This window comes from Corvus brachyrhynchos, unplaced genomic scaffold (assembly GCF_000691975.1).
Source record: "Corvus brachyrhynchos isolate BGI_N302 unplaced genomic scaffold, ASM69197v1 scaffold70, whole genome shotgun sequence".
In the NCBI taxonomy this organism is placed as follows: Eukaryota; Metazoa; Chordata; class Aves; order Passeriformes; family Corvidae; genus Corvus; species Corvus brachyrhynchos.
The window spans coordinates 8,981,891-9,000,717 of NW_008236217.1; the positions used below are offsets into that span (position 1 = coordinate 8,981,891).

General features: G+C 36.4%; 1 protein-coding gene across 8 annotated transcripts in view; it reads right to left on the reverse strand.

Annotated features, from left to right (window-relative positions):
- LTBP1 (latent transforming growth factor beta binding protein 1) overlaps window positions 1-18,827 on the reverse strand; it is a 191,972-nt gene that overhangs the window by 59,164 nt on the left and 113,981 nt on the right. For 3 of the 8 annotated variants that reach the window (XM_017746460.1, XM_017746449.1, XM_008643343.2), the window contains 8 exons: window positions 13,186-13,308; window positions 11,444-11,608; window positions 6,396-6,629; window positions 5,483-5,505; window positions 4,382-4,484; window positions 3,695-3,793; window positions 1,518-1,643; window positions 255-380 (listed from right to left, as the gene is read on the reverse strand). In XM_017746460.1, the coding sequence (XP_017601949.1) occupies window positions 255-380; window positions 1,518-1,643; window positions 3,695-3,793; window positions 4,382-4,484; window positions 5,483-5,505; window positions 6,396-6,629; window positions 11,444-11,608; window positions 13,186-13,308 (999 nt within the window). The remainder of the gene's footprint in view (window positions 1-254; window positions 381-1,517; window positions 1,644-3,694; window positions 3,794-4,381; window positions 4,485-5,482; window positions 5,506-6,395; window positions 6,630-11,443; window positions 11,609-13,185; window positions 13,309-18,827) is intronic. The other 5 variants (XM_017746452.1, XM_017746472.1, XM_017746456.1 and 2 more) reach the window with 4 other exon arrangements.

The window sequence follows — 18,827 nt, forward strand, 5'->3', positions numbered from 1 at the left end:
TAAATGGCAGTTTTCCTAAACAAGGACAGTACTGAAAAAATTCTTGTTTTTCAACAAACAAACATTTGAAGAGGAATACCAGCTACTCAGGTGTTTTCCTTACCACAATACCTGGTGAGAGACAGTTAAATATACTTCCAGACACCAGTCCAGTACCACTGACATTGAGAAAAAAAAGCTGAAAAGGGGAATTTAGGAGGGTTTAGATATGCTTTTTTATCTTCTTATTTTCTAGAAAGGAGACTAGTTATTACCAACGCAGTCAGTTCCATCTTCACTGGCCATGAATCCAGCTTGGCAAATACATAGGAAACTTCCTTCTGTATTTTCACAGCGTCCAAGGGAACAGAGATGTGGTGCCTGATTACACTCATTGATATCTATAAAAGAAATGAAAACATAAGACTATAGAATAACATATTTAGTTTTGATTCTTTTTGTGCATTCTATGCCACACATTTGAAAGGACTGATCTTGTAACTATTTTAAATATTTGAAAAGGTGTATCTTTTTTCTCTCAGAGATGCAAAAAAGATGCATTAAATAGTTTTGGTTGGAGAAAAATGCTCCTATTGGCTTAGACTGTAAGAATATTGCATTGGCCTGAAGAACGTGACATGATTACATTTCAAATCCCTACACTGCGTGCAACATGAGCACAAGCTGCAAGCATGGAACATTAATAAAATTTGGATGAAATAAAGGGATTCTAAATTGCCACTTGGCTGTGTTGTGTGATTTACTTTTGAATACTGTAGTTGCACCTGATAGCATGTGTTACAGCGTGAAGCTGCTGAGCTTTGGTGGCATGAAGGTTTTACAGCATATAAGCTGTCGACACAATACACCCTTTCTGATCCAAGTTAGCGAGGAACCCGTATGCTCTGAATGAAGAAAAGATACCGATACAGCTGCTTCCAAATCTGAAATGGCTCATGCAGAACCCATCTGTGCCCTGCCTCATGTTCAACAGAGGCGTCTGTTCTAGAATTTACTAGCTTAGAAGGGGATGAAGACCTCGCTTTGCAGATCTCTTACTGTGCTTCTCAGTTGTTTATGATATACTTTCTCTTTTCAGTAGCAGGCTGAAAGGAATGACCTAAAAAAAATGCCTGGACTTAGTCCAGCTGCAGAGCTGGTAGCTGGGTAAATCACTGTGAGAAACAAATTCATTCTTTTTCCAAACAGAAATGTATTTCTCCCTAGCAGTCTTTTAGATACCTGATATACAGCTGAGAGAAGATGGTCTGTCTAATCACTTTTTCTCTCACATCACAATGGGAAAGGCTTTCATTCCATTTAGTTAAATTCACACTCATTTCAGGGCAGCTGAAAGGCTATATTAGAGACTACCTCGCAAATTTTATTTGGCATAAAAATACTAGCTTGTAGTTTGGAAGGATTCAACATAGGAAAGAACTCCAGACTGCTCTTTAGGTATTTCCTCTAACCAGATTCTACATTTCAAGAATTTCATAGCATGGTTATTTCAGATTTTTGAAAGTATTGTTTCATACCAGTGCACTTCGTCTGCTGATCATTAAGTTTGTACCCCTCGTAGCAGATGCAAGTGTATCCCACAGGCAAATTAACACAGTGTCCTGCTCCACAGATATCAGGATTAACTGTACATTCGTTGATTTCTAAGCAAACAAAAAGAAATTTGAGGTTAAACTCTCTCACATAGTCCAGTAAGTGCACAGTATTCTGTAATCCAAGTAGAAAGCTCAGGCCTGAAAACAAGTGGAAATCAAGTTTGTGACTCCTGAGTTTCTGTAATGGATACCTTATCTGGAAGAATCTAGAAACCATCTAGGCTCTTCCTAGTGACATAACCTTATGTCCCATCCAAGATCTATAAATCAGTACATAAAATTTAAAGTGAAATGAAGATAATATAGAATAAAAAAAAAATATATGGCTCAACCTTTGCATTGCACATTAAGAAAATAACTGTGTGAGTTTCTGATTACAGTGGGTATTCTGATTTACAGAATACTCATCTATTAATGGCTTGGATGTATTTTGTAAGATAAGGAGATTCAGACACGGGCAGCATTGGAGGCTGAAACCTTACAGTAGTTTTAGAAATTCCTGAACTATATGTGTTACTGCAGAAATGCTAATGACTGTGTCCAGTTGCAACAAACTAAGGTTACGCTGCAGTATGGAATTGTAATTCCTGAAAAAGAAAAAACTATTTGTAAAGAAGAACTATTTATCTGGATCACTTAGAAACAGGTCACATTTAAATTTAACTAAATCTTAAGGTACAGAAATAAGGCACTCAAAAACTTCTCAACTTGAACTGCATTCAGTTTTTTAAATCACGTTCAGGATTTTGTCCTACAAATCTTACTGCACTTGTACTTTACTATCTCTTAAATATCTGAACAACATATTGATTTGTAGTACACAGCAATTTCTAGTTATACTAATTTTCCAGAGGAAATAAAAAACAGAACATGGAAAACGACCATTTTCTTTTTACTAACTGATGTGAGTTCCCAGCAGGGTAACTTTGTCTGCCTGTAAGGAAGCTGGGAGCTGGCTGGCAGAAGGGGGACAGTCACAGAAGAGCTTACTTCCAAGTTCTAGTTTGATGATCACCACTAGACACACCTTCCTATGGGATTGGTGAACTGTAACTACAGCATACCAAAGGAAGCAGTTGAATGCTCACAGAAGGACAGGATACTTTCTCTACTCTCACAGTACATTCAGGAGAATTTAACTGCAGACAGAATTGTACAAACAACTGGGTGATTTAGACCCTGTGTGCATTGCATCAACTCAAAAATCCATTCCTGCATGAAGGAAAACCATTTTGAAGAGTTTATTTTTTATTAAAGTATGTGAAATTTCTCCCTCTGAATGGAAACCTCTTTGTAGGCCTAAATATCTCTACCAAATAAAAGAATGCATCTTACATGATTTACTAGGATATTGCAAGCACTTCAAAGTCTGTGTTCATTCTGGTTCATTCTAACCAATGAGACAGTGTAATGCTCTCATGTACTAAATATACTACGTTCACCTTTTTGTTTGTAAATGCACAGCAAAAGAAATTTTCATGTCTTTTGGACACAGCTGTCATTTAGGCAAATTTCAGCTGACAGGTGCATTACTTGCATTTCTGTTATTTTCACTTCTTGACACATAGATGTAGACGAGAATACTTTAACACATCAAAAAAGGACGAAACACAAACATCAAAAGAACATTTCAAAATAGATCTTACAGTAACTTCTCACCTGCTTTTTGTAGAACATTCTGATCTACATCCCAGGAAGTCTACATCCCTCAATGAATATGCTCATGTATACTTCACGAATACACATGTAGACTGTCTAACAACCTGACTTGTATCCAAGAAGTTTTCAGTTCTAGACTTTCCTCGCAGATCTGCAAAGAAAGTCCAGAACTGAATCTGAGATGGAATTATTAATTTTATATTCTATCCTTTTTTCGTGGGCACAAAAATGGCAGGTACATCCTGGAAGGACCTGGTCCTGGCTCTCTTGGCAGTAGCCTCATTGCTGTGCTGTTCTGTACTTTCTCTCTCTAGAGTATTCCTTCTGTTCTACAACCATGTTTTCTTCACTACGGTAATTCAGCAACAGCTCGGAACAACAGCGTCAAGAACTCAGTCATTTCTTAATTTATTGTAGTTCTAAAAAAAGAAGTATAATACCTGTAACTTGAGTAGGTGCAATAACTTGACTTGCACTTGAAGTAGAGACTTCAGGAGCCACTTCAACAGGCAAAGGAGGGGATGTTTTCTCAATCACTACTGTGCGACATGGAATGGAAATCAATCACATCCAAAAAAACCACCTTAAAGCATTCAAAAAACCCCAGCCCTTAAAGCATTCACACATGATACTGAATAAGTCAGGCACCAAGGAAAATTTAATTAGTTTATTCTGCTTTGACGTAGAGTAGAAAAAAATCAGTATAATTGGAGTTTTCATCATTCTAGTGCTTGTGAAAAAAACACTGAACTAAAGGAAGCAAACACAGTTGTAAAATTTTTGCAGCAAAAGTTATGCATAAATCTACAAGGAGTCACCCAAGCACAGTTTGCTCTTGACAGGAGTACAAGGCTTCACCTCTGCTGACATTAAAATTCTCAAGCACATAATCCAAGATATCACTTTTTCTTAAAATATGTCTTTATCTCCTCAACAAGTCACCAAGCCAATGCCAACCTCTCAATTCCTCCCACTTCTGCTTCCATTATTTTTTTTTTGATCATGGAGAGGTTGCTTCTGAAGCGCCAATCATTTTTTCATTAACCTCTGTTAGAATTGTTACTTTCCTGTTCTTTTAAGAATTGTAAGCACTCTCTCACATTGAAAGAAAAGCCAAAATAAGTTACCTGGAAACTTTGGATGCAGGTTAATTGTTGAAATTCCAGGAGAAAGCTGAGGCTGCCCAGGCTCTAGATAAGGCTGCTTTTCTTGATCAATGGAAGCTAATTCCTAGAAGAATGATAAAAAAAATAACATTCTGAAAACATTGCCTTAATTCATAGCTACCCACAAACTCCTGGCTTGACACACTGATAAAATTCTCACGAATGGCTTTTGATAGCAGATCATTAATCACCACCAATTTAAACCTGAATGAACATGGAATACTATGTTTCCACAATGGCAAACAATTTAACATTGATTTTACTTGAAGCAGTCTTTTCCTGGAGCTTCTAATTTTATCTTTGGCTTTGTCCCTCCATAATTCTCCCATTCTCTGGTCTTTAATTGCTTACAAATAGCATTTAAATGCAGTTCAGTATCACACAAAAGTATACAATCTCATCTAGGTCTCTGACCACTGTGAAAGAGTCCTTCTTAGCTATTGAACCCATCATCTTATTTTCATAGAAATGTTAGATGCTTGTACATCCTTAGGAAAATGAAATGGAGTACAGCTGCAGTTATTCACAATAAATCCCATTATCTTCAGCACAGAGAACCTGAAACCTCCAGAATGGGGGACTTCACACAGATACACACTTGCTCTTCTCCAACAAATAAAAGACATCCTAAACAAACAATGAAATTAACTTAGGCACTAATACTAGTCTCATAAGCAGGTGTCACAAATGCTTCTCAAAGCTTCATAATGTTTCTCTCAGATTTATTTTCTCTAGCTGTCAGTATCTGTGTCTCTTCTTCATACCCTCTGCATTTTTCAGTATCCTCTTTAAAACACAATCTCCAGAATGGGATAGAGCAATATATACCAGAACCTCCAACAAATGCCTCTAAGACAGGTTAAAGTAATCTCTTTCTTGTACCTCACTACCTGCCTGTTGTTGTATATAATAACAGCACAAGTTCTTTTTGCCTCATGGTTTGAACAGTAGTCCACAGACTTGTTTGTTCATTATAAATTCTAAATCCTTTCAGTTATCTTTTTCCCATCTTGTACACATGGTCTGCATTCTAATTCCCAGATAAATTACATCATGTTTTACCTGATCAGGAGCTGCTGTTGCCACTAAAACCAGAAAGAAAAAAGAGAATTAATCAGTTTTCACAAAACATTTTATTATATATTTTATCACATTTGAAAGTTGTTGTTGCCATGACACAAAAAATTCAGGCTCAAACCTCATTCCAAAATAGTGCAAACCTGAAATAATGTTCCTGAAGCAAGTGTAAAAACTAACCTGAAACCAGATCAAGATTCTACACACTGTCTAATGTTTCTTTATTCAGTATGCAGCTGCCTTGTAGGTTTCTCAATTGTTTACCTGCTTCCTCAGAAACAATTTGACAAACTCACAGGTTACTAACTCACTGATGAAACCTTTTCGATTCCTTACAAGGAATATCAACATTTGTAAATATTTTAAAGGTAAATTAATATCATAAGGATATATAACCTACCACTAACAAATTTTCAAGGATTTATTGTAAAAAAAACCAAACCATCAAGTTTTAAAATTTGTCTTTTCTTTAGACAAGCAAGAGTGGTTTGGGATTTTTTCCTCCACAAATATGACTTTTTTTCTGGGAAGGCATGGTAGGAATTTAATATAAGGTTTTATTTTCCATTGCAGCTTTCCTTTTTAGAATTCATAAATATATATATTTGATTGATAATTTTTTTTAAGTCTTACAACAAATATGTACTATTTTCTGATCATAAAAATTATTGAGTTTAAAGCAGTCTCATTCTCCTTCCATGGTCTCAGCATCTGGTAGGACCTCCACCCAACATGTGAGAAGTGAACCACGTGAAGCAATCCCCTTGGCAACACGGACGCTCTGCTGTGGGGAGTGACGCCTCTGGGCCCTGCACTGTCCGCAGCTGCCTCGCAAAGACACAAACCATGGAAGACACATGCACAGAAATAGACAAAGACTAAATTTTCCCACTCTCACCTTCTTGTACAGCCATCTCAGTCTCACTTTTCTGTGAGAAGGTCAGTGCCTCCACTGGCTCTTCCTTTGCTGGGAGAGGTGGAGGAGAAGTACCTTTAGCAACAGGTTGAGTAATCGGGGTCTTGCCAATGACAGGTGGCTGTACTCTAACTGCAGGGTGATGATATAGCTTGTTTCTGTGAGGGCCAGAAACCGTATAACCCATTCCACCAGGGCAGATTTCCTTAAAAGCAGCTAGATTTGGGATGGGAAAATATTCCTTTTAGGAGTCTAAAAGTGCAATATGTTGACATAGTGGAAAATATAATGACTACCACTAAGAAATTTAATCTCATACTGTATATACATTTTAACAAAAAACTTCTTAAAGAGAAGCTATGCATTGCATGCTAATATGACTGAGCATTCTCCCAAAAGCATGTTCTGGCTGTTTTTCCCAGGAGGCTTCCCCTCCAGTTTACCATTTTTCTTCAGTTATGATTATCTGTCATTATATCAAGATATTTCTTAAAATTAATTCCCTTCAAACAGTATATCCTTTCTAAGTATTAATTTAAATATGCAAATTGTCTTTATCATCTATACTGCATAATGAATGAAGACCACTGTTGCTATCATTCTCTTTTTTGTAGAAATCAAAGAAAAAAAAGCTCACCAGCCCTGTACTAGAGGAGCACAACACTACCAACCAGTAACAACACTGATCCACAGGATCCCACCTGACTACATCAGAGGCCTCATACCAGTCCAGATCCAAATTCCACTGAATTGAAAAAGGCTGGCTAAATACAAGATGAGGATCATAAAAAGCCAAATCACTACTGGAAGAGAGGGGAAATAATCTCATTTATAAAGCTGCTACAGAAAAAATTAATGAAAGGCAACAGCACTTGCTCTGATCTCTACAGGTGATCTATAAAAGCATCATGGTTTGCAGTTCTGCTGGAAGAGTAAAATGAGAAAGAAATACAAATCAGTCTTCCTCCCCACCAAAGAGAATACTCATGCTCCTGTCAGGGTCAGGAAGACTTTCAGGAGTCTTGAGGGAACAGTGTTTCTTTGTCCTTATTGCTCTAGGTAAAGCCATGTTGGGGTGAAATAAATTGAGTCTCCCATGTGGGAATTCTTACAGAGGCCTAAGGGGTGTGCCAAGTGGGGCATTGCTAAGTTCACAAATTCTGCTTTGAACACATCAGGGTTTTAAAATGAATTAGCATCTAAAATAAAAGCACAAAGTACTAGCTAAAAGCACTCCACAGATGAGTTAAATTATACATTAAATCACAGCATGCATTAATTGCACAATGTGTTTTAATGATGTCTTTGAAAATATGAAGAGTCAAACTAATTAAATTGAGTGGATTCAGGATAATGAAATACTTTTTGCTGGAATATCTGATATCAAAACTTGCTATAAAACAGCCAAATGAGGGTGGGAATTCTGGTCAAAGGAGTAAGATAGAAAATTTGATGTCTGTCCCTTCAGATGCATACTTAGGATGCAGGAAATCTCGCTTCAGGTTGTATTCTCTCAAATGAAAGGTAGAAATGTGAGTCTTACTCTACCACAGCTCTGATAAGAGCTCTCAACACCTGGGCATACAAATCTGCTCTATCAGTGTTTCTTTAGGAGATGGTTTACTTTCTACAAATATTTAATAAGCTTTTTACTTCAATGACTTTTATACTAACATGGGATGCTGCAGTAAATACATTACCCCATTCTGGAGTATCCCACTTTCACACATTTTTCATAGAAAACTCTGAAACATTATGAATTTAACCTGTTACAGAAAGGAACATGTTTTTAAATCATGCAAGTAGTCATTAAATGGGAAAAGCTCATCAGAATTTTTAACTCACAGACTTTCTCTCTGAAGCCTTTTCATTAAGAAAAAAAATCACTAAAGCAACCAATTCCATATGATACTTGATATATTTTTTGTGACCAGATAGCAGTCAACATAAGGATGTATTCTGTGCTCCAGCATACACACTATTAGGCATAAAGCCTCATGCAATATTCTCACAGATGTAAAACACCTGCACTTAAATTGCAAGTCATCTCATGCGAATGTATCTTTTCTCCATTAAAAAGCCTTTTCTCCATTAAAAAGCCTGGAAATGTTATTTATCCAAAAGTGAACTGGAGTTTTAAAATCTTGATCAATGATCTAGTGACCCAATGGTCTTGCAGGAAACAGTGGCTTTAAAAATCCATTGAAATGCTCAGAACTGTTGGTCACTTTCACTTCTTTAAGTCCAACTTAAGGAATCTGCTGCTCTCATCATGTCTCTGATACCAGCTGTGGATTTCCCAAAGCAGCCAGCTGGTTTGAAAATGTAAATCTTTATAAAATATTTCAGAGAAATACATGACCTGCATCATGACAGTGACATCTGCAGCAGCAGCTTCAAGTAAGCACAATGCATTGTCACTACAAATACTCAACAGACTGGACACCATGTATATTACAACAAGCAATGATGCTTCTAAAACAGATTAATTTGACCTTACATTTGGAAACAAAGAGAACATTAAATTGATTTTGCCTGAAGATTCCATAGGCATTTAAGTTTTAAGCAACATCAGGGAATAAAAAGTACTTGAAAACAGTGATCAGTATCTATAATTTTTGGTGTCTTAATCTATAACCAGCCAAAGTGAGAGTGGTGACCAAACAAGCTGATATTTTTGAAGTCCTTATATATTTAAATAACAGCAGAACTCCAATGGAACACTGATAATACAAGAGAGCTTTATGTATCAAGTAAGGAATTGTTTAAGTGAAAAATGGCATGAAAAGTTTAACTACTAGTTTATTGCTAAGAATTCTCTCTTCAGCACATTCCTCAAAATGGATGGTAAAGATATGAAGGAAGGTGAGAAGGCAGAGAAATTACCATGCATATCCTACTAACTGTAATACAAACTATATTCCATGTTGTTCTGTAACCAAATTCTCAAAAGCTGCCATCCTTTCACCAGAGCCTTTAACAACTGAAGAGGAATTCTTACAGAGGCCTAAGGGGTGTGCCAAGTGGGGCATTGCTAAGTTCACAAATTCTGCTTTGAACACATCAGGGTTTTAAAATGAATTAGCATCTAAAATAAAAGCACAAAGTACTAGCTAAAAGCACTCCACAGATGAGTTAAATTATACATTAAATCACAGCATGCATTAATTGCACAATGTGTTTTAATGATGTCTTTGAAAATATGAAGAGTCAAACTAATTAAATTGAGTGGATTCAGGATAATGAAATACTTTTTGCTGGAATATCTGATATCAAAACTTGCTATAAAACAGCCAAATGAGGGTGGGAATTCTGGTCAAAGGAGTAAGATAGAAAATTTGATGTCTGTCCCTTCAGATGCATACTTAGGATGCAGGAAATCTCGCTTCAGGTTGTATTCTCTCAAATGAAAGGTAGAAATGTGAGTCTTACTCTACCACAGCTCTGATAAGAGCTCTCAACACCTGGGCATACAAATCTGCTCTATCAGTGTTTCTTTAGGAGATGGTTTACTTTCTACAAATATTTAATAAGCTTTTTACTTCAATGACTTTTATACTAACATGGGATGCTGCAGTAAATACATTACCCCATTCTGGAGTATCCCACTTTCACACATTTTTCATAGAAAACTCTGAAACATTATGAATTTAACCTGTTACAGAAAGGAACATGTTTTTAAATCATGCAAGTAGTCATTAAATGGGAAAAGCTCATCAGAATTTTTAACTCACAGACTTTCTCTCTGAAGCCTTTTCATTAAGAAAAAAAATCACTAAAGCAACCAATTCCATATGATACTTGATATATTTTTTGTGACCAGATAGCAGTCAACATAAGGATGTATTCTGTGCTCCAGCATACACACTATTAGGCATAAAGCCTCATGCAATATTCTCACAGATGTAAAACACCTGCACTTAAATTGCAAGTCATCTCATGCGAATGTATCTTTTCTCCATTAAAAAGCCTTTTCTCCATTAAAAAGCCTGGAAATGTTATTTATCCAAAAGTGAACTGGAGTTTTAAAATCTTGATCAATGATCTAGTGACCCAATGGTCTTGCAGGAAACAGTGGCTTTAAAAATCCATTGAAATGCTCAAAACTGTTGGTCACTTTCACTTCTTTAAGTCCAACTTAAGGAATCTGCTGCTCTCATCATGTCTCTGATACCAGCTGTGGATTTCCCAAAGCAGCCAGCTGGTTTGAAAATGTAAATCTTTATAAAATATTTCAGAGAAATACATGACCTGCATCATGACAGTGACATCTGCAGCAGCAGCTTCAAGTAAGCACAATGCATTGTCACTACAAATACTAAACAGACTGGACACCATGTATATTACAACAAGCAATGATGCTTCTAAAACAGATTAATTTGACCTTACATTTGGAAACAAAGAGAACATTAAATTGATTTTGCCTGAAGATTCCATAGGCATTTAAGTTTTAAGCAACATCAGGGAATAAAAAGTACTTGAAAACAGTGATCAGTATCTATAATTTTTGGTGTCTTAATCTATAACCAGCCAAAGTGAGAGTGGTGACCAAACAAGCTGATATTTTTGAAGTCCTTATATATTTAAATAACAGCAGAACTCCAATGGAACACTGATAATACAAGAGAGCTTTATGTATCAAGTAAGGAATTGTTTAAGTGAAAAATGGCATGAAAAGTTTAACTACTAGTTTATTGCTAAGAATTCTCTCTTCAGCACATTCCTCAAAATGGATGGTAAAGATATGAAGGAAGGTGAGAAGGCAGAGAAATTACCATGCATATCCTACTAACTGTAATACAAACTATATTCCATGTTGTTCTGTAACCAAATTCTCAAAAGCTGCCATCCTTTCACCAGAGCCTTTAACAACTGAAGAGTATTAAATAAATTTTGGGTTACTTTTCCTGTATCTATAGTATGTACTCTGGTGGTTGGTTTGTTGTTTTTTTTTTTTTTTTTGAAAACATGCATAAAAAATTTAGGGGGATGGGGGACAAGAGCTTGTATTTTTAGTGGGAAGTTCTTACCTGTTCCTGGGAGTGGACACTTCTCACAGTGTGGGCCCCAGGCTTTGCCAACACTGCAACAGCAAAGCTGCTTGCTGAGCTGAACAGAAAGAGGATGCATGCATTGCTTTCCTGCACTAACAAACCGGTAGCAGGGTCCTTTCTCTTCAGCTACAGGGTTATCAGCTGCAATGAAAGCGGAAGAGAGGATGGTACTGTTCACAGGAAAAGCGAAACAGCAAAACAGCCCTAGATTTCCAACATCACTTAAATGGATTAATATTCTGTCTGCAGAAGTTTTATTTCAAACACCTATCTCAGATGAGAATCACAACATTAAAAAAAAAATCTTATTTTGCATTGACACTCCTGAATTCCAACTTACCCTAGACCAAGGACAAGAAGTATTTAAAAGAAAAACAACAACAACAACAAAAGTAAATTCAAAACCAGCAGTTGCCATGCTGCCACAATGAAGAGTGAGAATCATCTCTCTCACTTGTACACAGCAGCTGAAGATCAGTCACTGGCACTACACAATTGTGTCAAGCTACAAAGCCAATGGAACATCCATCTATAAGCAGGCTATGTCAGTAAGACTGCAAAAGCATTAAGTACCATACATGACACTTTTTTTTAATAAAAGAGACAACTACATATTCGCATTTTGATATGCTTAGTTTTAATGTGGAAGAGCCAAAGGCCATAAGCTATGATTAATATGAGGTAACAGAAAGCTAAGACCCATCCAGCTTTCTAATTTATGCATACACATTAACATACATTTAACAGTTCTGGGTAACATGTTCACATAACTCAAAAAATACAAAGACTACCTGATTTTCAACATGACATGTAAAAGCAAAAACAAAACACAACAACCAACTCCTCTCTTCTGGTGTTCAACTGAAAAGCAGTATGAAGTTCTTCAAACTGCTGAGAAACTTTCTCAGTAATTAAGTGTCATTAACTAGTACCATAAAATTGTTACACTGGGAAAAAAAAAAGAACTCACCTATGACTTGAGACTATATTTGATAAATGTAAAGATAGCTCAGAGAAAGAACTGAGGATTATAGATATTTTTCAGTTGTACATATTCTTCACAAAAAAAATATAAAGTGAAAAATTTAGTTGTTCTTTACACTCTCTTCTCTTCTTGCAGAGGTAAGTGATCGCAACCAAAGTAAAAGCTAACTAATAGAGGGAAATATTTGCATTGATGTCATTCACAGTCTTTTCTTGCCCCTAATTCTTTCTTAAATTTGAATTCTTCTTAATGGGAAGGAAAATGTGCTAAAGACCATACTGGGTTAAATGTTTATTAATGGACTATCCAGATCAAAGCTGCAGACGTGGAAAAGGGGAGAGCAGGACACAAAGATAATTTTGGCTGGGAAATCAGCAGAGAGAGGAGCAAAAAAAAAAAAAAGGGAACTCCGGGATACTGAAAAGGACTGAGTATATGTGGAGGCTGGATATGGTGTTGAAGATTTGGTGACAAGAAAACAAGAAAATCAGGAAAAGATGGCAAGGATCCTGGGTAGCCACTGGTGGAGACCAAGCTTTCTGGGACAAAGAAACAGAAAAGAGGCATGAGCACTGAGACTGACTAAATAGAGTGAATAAACTGAGAATATGAGTTGGAGACAAAAAAAAAAAAAAAAAAAAGGTGACAGATTAGAATAGTTGGGCCCAATCAAATAAATCTTCATCTGAAATTAACTATCTAACTTGGTACTTTAATTAGCAGTATTACTTACGTATGCATCTTGAGAGGGTAGGATCTGGCACAAATCCCATTTTGCAGGTACATCTGTAGCTGCCCATGGTATTCAAGCACTCACCATTAGGGCATACTCCCTGTAACTGACACTCATTGATATCTGTGGGAAAATTGAAAACAATCAGATGCTGAAACATGTATTAATACTTCTTTCTTCAGAAGTTCTCACTTTTTTTTAAAATATGAAGGAGAACTGTTACAAGTTAACACTCAAATCAACACTCTTCCCCATATTAACATGTGATTTATAACCTTTTAAAACACTGTTGAGAACATAATAGAAACAAAATTACATTTATACATCATTCTCAAGTACTCTGAATTAGAAAAACAAATACACTTTGACTGGCTTATCAATCCCTCTTCTCCTGACTAGATTGCTTGCACAGTTCAACACAGCTCACGAGAACATTCACAGAGACAAGTTTTAACCAATGAATATTTTACAGGGGGTGGAACGCTGCTTGCCACATTTAATACAGTTTTTATTAGTATTTATGTTTAATAGTGCTCAATGGTTCATTACGCTGAAAGCAGCACAATGGAAAAATATCCTCTGTAGCCCAAAGAACCTGATGGAAAGAATATGCTGCAGGGAGCACAGAACACACCTGACATGAAAAGAATTGCAGCTATGACAACACAATTTGTATGTCCCTTCCAACTCAGCGTGTTCTGTGATTCTGTGAACTGCTTTGATAAAGCTTGCTGTTACGAGGCCACCTGTGCAAGTGTTGCTTTCACAGTCTGACTGAATCATCCTCCCGTGCCCCAAGCATTGGGTCTCAGGTCTATATCACCCTCATGGTTGCATCTGTAGTTCACTTACTCTTAAAAACAGAACCTGTTTAACAATCATCTGGAGACCATCTGTAACTATGCCAGCCAAACTAGTTTTTTGTTTCACGGGACAGCAACAACATAGTTTGCACTGATAATCCAAACCTTAAAACAGTAACAAAAATAAAAATTAAAAAACTGTCTAATCCATAATTATCTGTCATAAATTGTGAAGTGTCCTCTTTCAGAAAAATGGAGCAAGTACATTGAAATATATCTACTTTAAAATATTTATGGGTATTATTTTTCCGTAAGACTTTCCCTCTCTATCCTTAAGGCTAGGAAAAAACACCTACCTTGCTGAGTAAACAAACTTCACATGGAAGTCAGAAATTCCAGCTAGCTCTTTGAAAATCAGGTATTAGTGATAATTTATCTAAAATATACAATATTTATTATCTTTCCTTTTGGCTTTTATAAAACCAACCTAATTTTATTTGACCTCATTGTATGTTGCTTCCTAATGCAACGCTATCACTGAGGGTAAGAGGTTGAATATACAAAATATAACAGATGTGCTGAAGTTTGCATTTGGAAACCTACAGAAAGATTCCTTCTTCATTTTTCTTCATAAGTTTGGCTACCTGTCCCATGACACAAAAGTGCACAGTACAGCAGACTCTGGCAGTTGCCATATCAGCCACATTTTTTTCCAAATACTCAGCGTTGAGCTTATCCCTCAGCTCTTCCAGTGCTATACCTAATATAGTATCTTGACACCACCTGGATAAAGTTCACTTCTATGCACTTAGCTACATGTGACAAAGAGTAGTAATTTATATCCTAGAACTTTGGATGAAATGTGATGGAAACCACACGGATTACAAAGGATCAGCTCTGCCTCAAAGGAATTTTCAAGTGAAATTCCCAGACTACATGACTTTCTGACCTCAGAGGGAGTGGACTATTTAAAAAGGAGAATGGTATAAGAGCAGAAAAACCGCCGAAATAGTTTTGTACAGCAGTCTACATTTGTCGCATCCAATGTTTAAGCAGGATGACATCCCATATAAGAACAGGAGTATCTTATTTAAGGATTGCATCAATACAGAATATTTATTAAGCCAGACTTTTATGCATGCACTTGAATTTTACCAGTTTCTTATGTTTTTTCATCAGACTAGCTTCTTTCTTTTACCCTCAATCTCAAAATATGATCGAAGGCACCTACACAGTTCCAACTAGTCCCAGAGGGAAGATTATCACTATTTCAATACCATTATGATTTGTGTGTATTAAAGAAATGAACTTAAATCTTAACAGTTAGCAAACTAAAGACATTATTGAAACATCTCTAAGTAGAAACATAGTGGTGCTGTTGTACAGTTGTTGGGAGGAAAGGACATATTACTAACGCTCCATTTTCTAAAATTAGTCCCCACTAGGACCTGATGGAAAAAAGGACTCTGCAATATCTAGAAGCTAATACAAAGAAAATACTGGAACACTCAAGAACCCTCTATTGAATTTTCTACCTGTTGGCAATTTGGGTTGTCAGATCAGTCTTCAAATGCTAAACCACAAAATGATTCTACTTGCTTTGATAAAGCATTGTCTCTGGTGTCAGAAATAATAATAAGAGATCTTTTACCCTGAGTACAGGAAAAATGTCAATATATGGGTTCATTTCAAAATGAAAATCCTCAACACAGTTACACAAATACAAATTACATGCACACTTACGTGTAAAAACCACATACGGTTTTTGGAGGAAGAGGAAAAACACAGGAGAAATCGATACACATAATGAAAATAATTTCTCTACTCCCTACATTGTAATAGCCAGACATTTTTAAACAAATTTCTGCCTTTCCAAATTCTAAGTACACATTTTTCTTTATAGCAAAATTAACCTATACCACTGGAGGAAAATGGAAGACATCTGCCAAGCAACATACATAACATATCACTTTTTTGGTGACTTTTTCTGGAATTAGAATTAACAGAAATGCTTTGTCTAGTGAAAATAGCATTTAAGTTTTATATCAGCAAAGAGGACTGCTTATTTTAAAAAATGGCAATTTGACTTGGATTTTGTAATTCTTATTTTCAAGGAAAGACTAAGTCTCTTGTTTGCTAACCATTAAAACACATTGCTATTTACTTATATGTTAGCATGAAATGGATGGCACTTTTTCTTTCTATCTAGGAGGATAATTCTACCCTTCTACATGTATTTAATGAAGGTAAGTAATTACACAGCTTAACATAAGTGCATTTGTATTTTCAGTGTTAAAAATGATTAATGATGCATTCTTCATTTATTAGATGATACCTTTACTCATTGTTTGCATCCACCTTCATTTTAAGGAATATTTAAAATCTATATATGGATAAACTTTATTATTTGAATATTAAAAGTATGAATGTTCCAAGGCATCATTTACTAGAGTGGCTGATTTGTGGATACATAGGATCTTCCTATAATTCATGAATACACAGTCATCCTTCTTTCCAAATCATTCAACTATCCTACAGGAATCATTCACAGATGCTGTCATTACTGCCCCTGTATTCAATCTCTTCACAGATGAACTGTTCTTGTATGTCTTGTATTTAAAAACATAATCCCCCATTCACATGAGCTCTGCTATTGCTATTTAATGTGGGCACTTCTACATTTAAGTACCAGCTTTTGTATATGTAAATACCAACTAACATTCCTTCTAGAGTTCCTGATACAGATGTTCCTCTTGCTAAATTTGTCCAATTTTTAAAGTTAACTTCACTGTGCATGTTCCAGTGTCCTCAGCATGACTTAATTATAGTGTATTTTAATGCCTCCTTTCCTGGTCATGTCTACTCAATGAGCTCATAGAATTACTGAGCTGATGCCCTATGCTGAATTACACAAGCTTGTCTAGGGATTCCACAGAAACAAGCCAGAAGCTGATCAAAAAAACACCCCAAACCCTCAAATTTTATAAAGAAACATATGTACATGTAAGAATAGTGTTTATTTAACACCTTGAGCAGAAAAAAAAAATTCCTCCCAGATTTACTACCTACTTCATTTCAGACTGTGGTAAAAGGCCACCTATCCAAAATGTTTCCTACCACCTGCCAGCCTGCCCAGCTGTGCAAATTGCCCTGGAATCAACTTTTTCAGGCAGCTGGAAAGGAAATGTAATTCAAGATTAGCAGACTTTTTTTTTCTTTTTAGCCCTCTATTTCTTGTATATGGACATAAAAATATTTCAATTTTACATTAGTACAGGAATAAGAATTCATTTGCTTCACTGTAAAAACTAGAGAAAAATGTCTGAATAATGTCCTGTGTACAAGTATGAACTGATGGCATACTTGAGGAGTAATTTGATCAAATGCCTTCATCTACACAGAGGAAATACTAAGGGGCTAGGTAGCAGTACTACAAAACCACACATATGAAAATAAAGCTTTCCAAAGACCAATTCAATACAGAATTTCAGTTTTTGAGAAAAGCGAGAGTAATGAAGTTCCATTGGTAAAAAGCCTCTGCGCTAGTGATACAGAAAAAAAGAGAATTCAAACAAGGAGATATTGCACATAGCACCTCACATGGTTCCATCAAGAACTCTCACAGTAAGCACTGCTATTTATAATTTTTACAGAACTGGTAAATAAAGCATTAATTTTTTAATAGTTGGTGTTTGATAATATGAATGACTTGACCCTTTCTCAGTGGTAGTAAATGGGTATAACCCCACCGGCATGAAAGAAGCACTGTCAGTTCTGCACTGACTGACAGCCTGACCCTTGCTTTTACCCTTTAGTATTATACACACCAAATACGTGGAACTGGTCCTTGGTATACTGTACCCCTAGATGTGATAGTCCATCTCCATGAAAGTTTGACTCACGATCTATTGAGATGGCAGTGGAAGCCACATGCCATCTGTGCCAGTTTGGCCAAATTTAGGAATACATCCTCTGAGAGAAGGCAGGTTACAAACCACCCCTCCCGCACCAGGTTCGGGAAAAAAAACTTTTTCCTCGAAGGAAAGTGAAAGAGATAACAACTATTTATTTAACAAATACACAGGAAAAAAGATACTAATGCTAAATAATGAAACCTCTTGCTGTAGAGAGAAAACCTGGGAAAATTTCAGAGTCCTTCAGTAGTCTCTCTCTCTCCCTCCTTGGAGCTGGGACGGGGTGGTGGGCCCACCTACAGGGTCAAGGCCTCGGTGGAAATTCTTCCCGATGTATTCTGATGTTGAAACAGTCCAGCAGAGAAAAAAGGGAAAAAAACCAAGTCCCAGGAAAACAAAAGTTCAACTCTCTGTCTCTGCCTCTCCAGAGAAAAAGAAAGCCAAAAACTGGCTGGAAAGCAAGCTGCTTCCTCCCGCTCCCACCGCTGCAGAAGCAGACCGGTTTTATCTCTGTGTCCTTGGAACATGAAAACAAACTGCTTTGAAAAAGTACACTTTCCTCTCTCCCCTCTCAGGCTCAGTTTAAAGGCATAGAAAGGTATATATACTAATTTCTGGGCACAGTGCAGCGATAGGGAATACAACATCAAGTCACCCCAAGACACCATCCCAGCGGCCCCATTGGTAACTCTGCTCTCACAAGTTCATCCAAATACACAGAAGCTTTGCCACAACCAGGGTCTTAACAGTGATGCTGCAGCACTGTACAGATGAGTCTGTCATACATGAAATCCCTATTTGTGCTTGGTCTTTGCATATTAAGTGCTTTAATTAATTAAATTTGAGTTAATTATTTTTAAATTGAATGTTACAATTAACCCATCAGCCCAGGTACAAAAATCCAGTTCCATTATCAGTGTTTTCA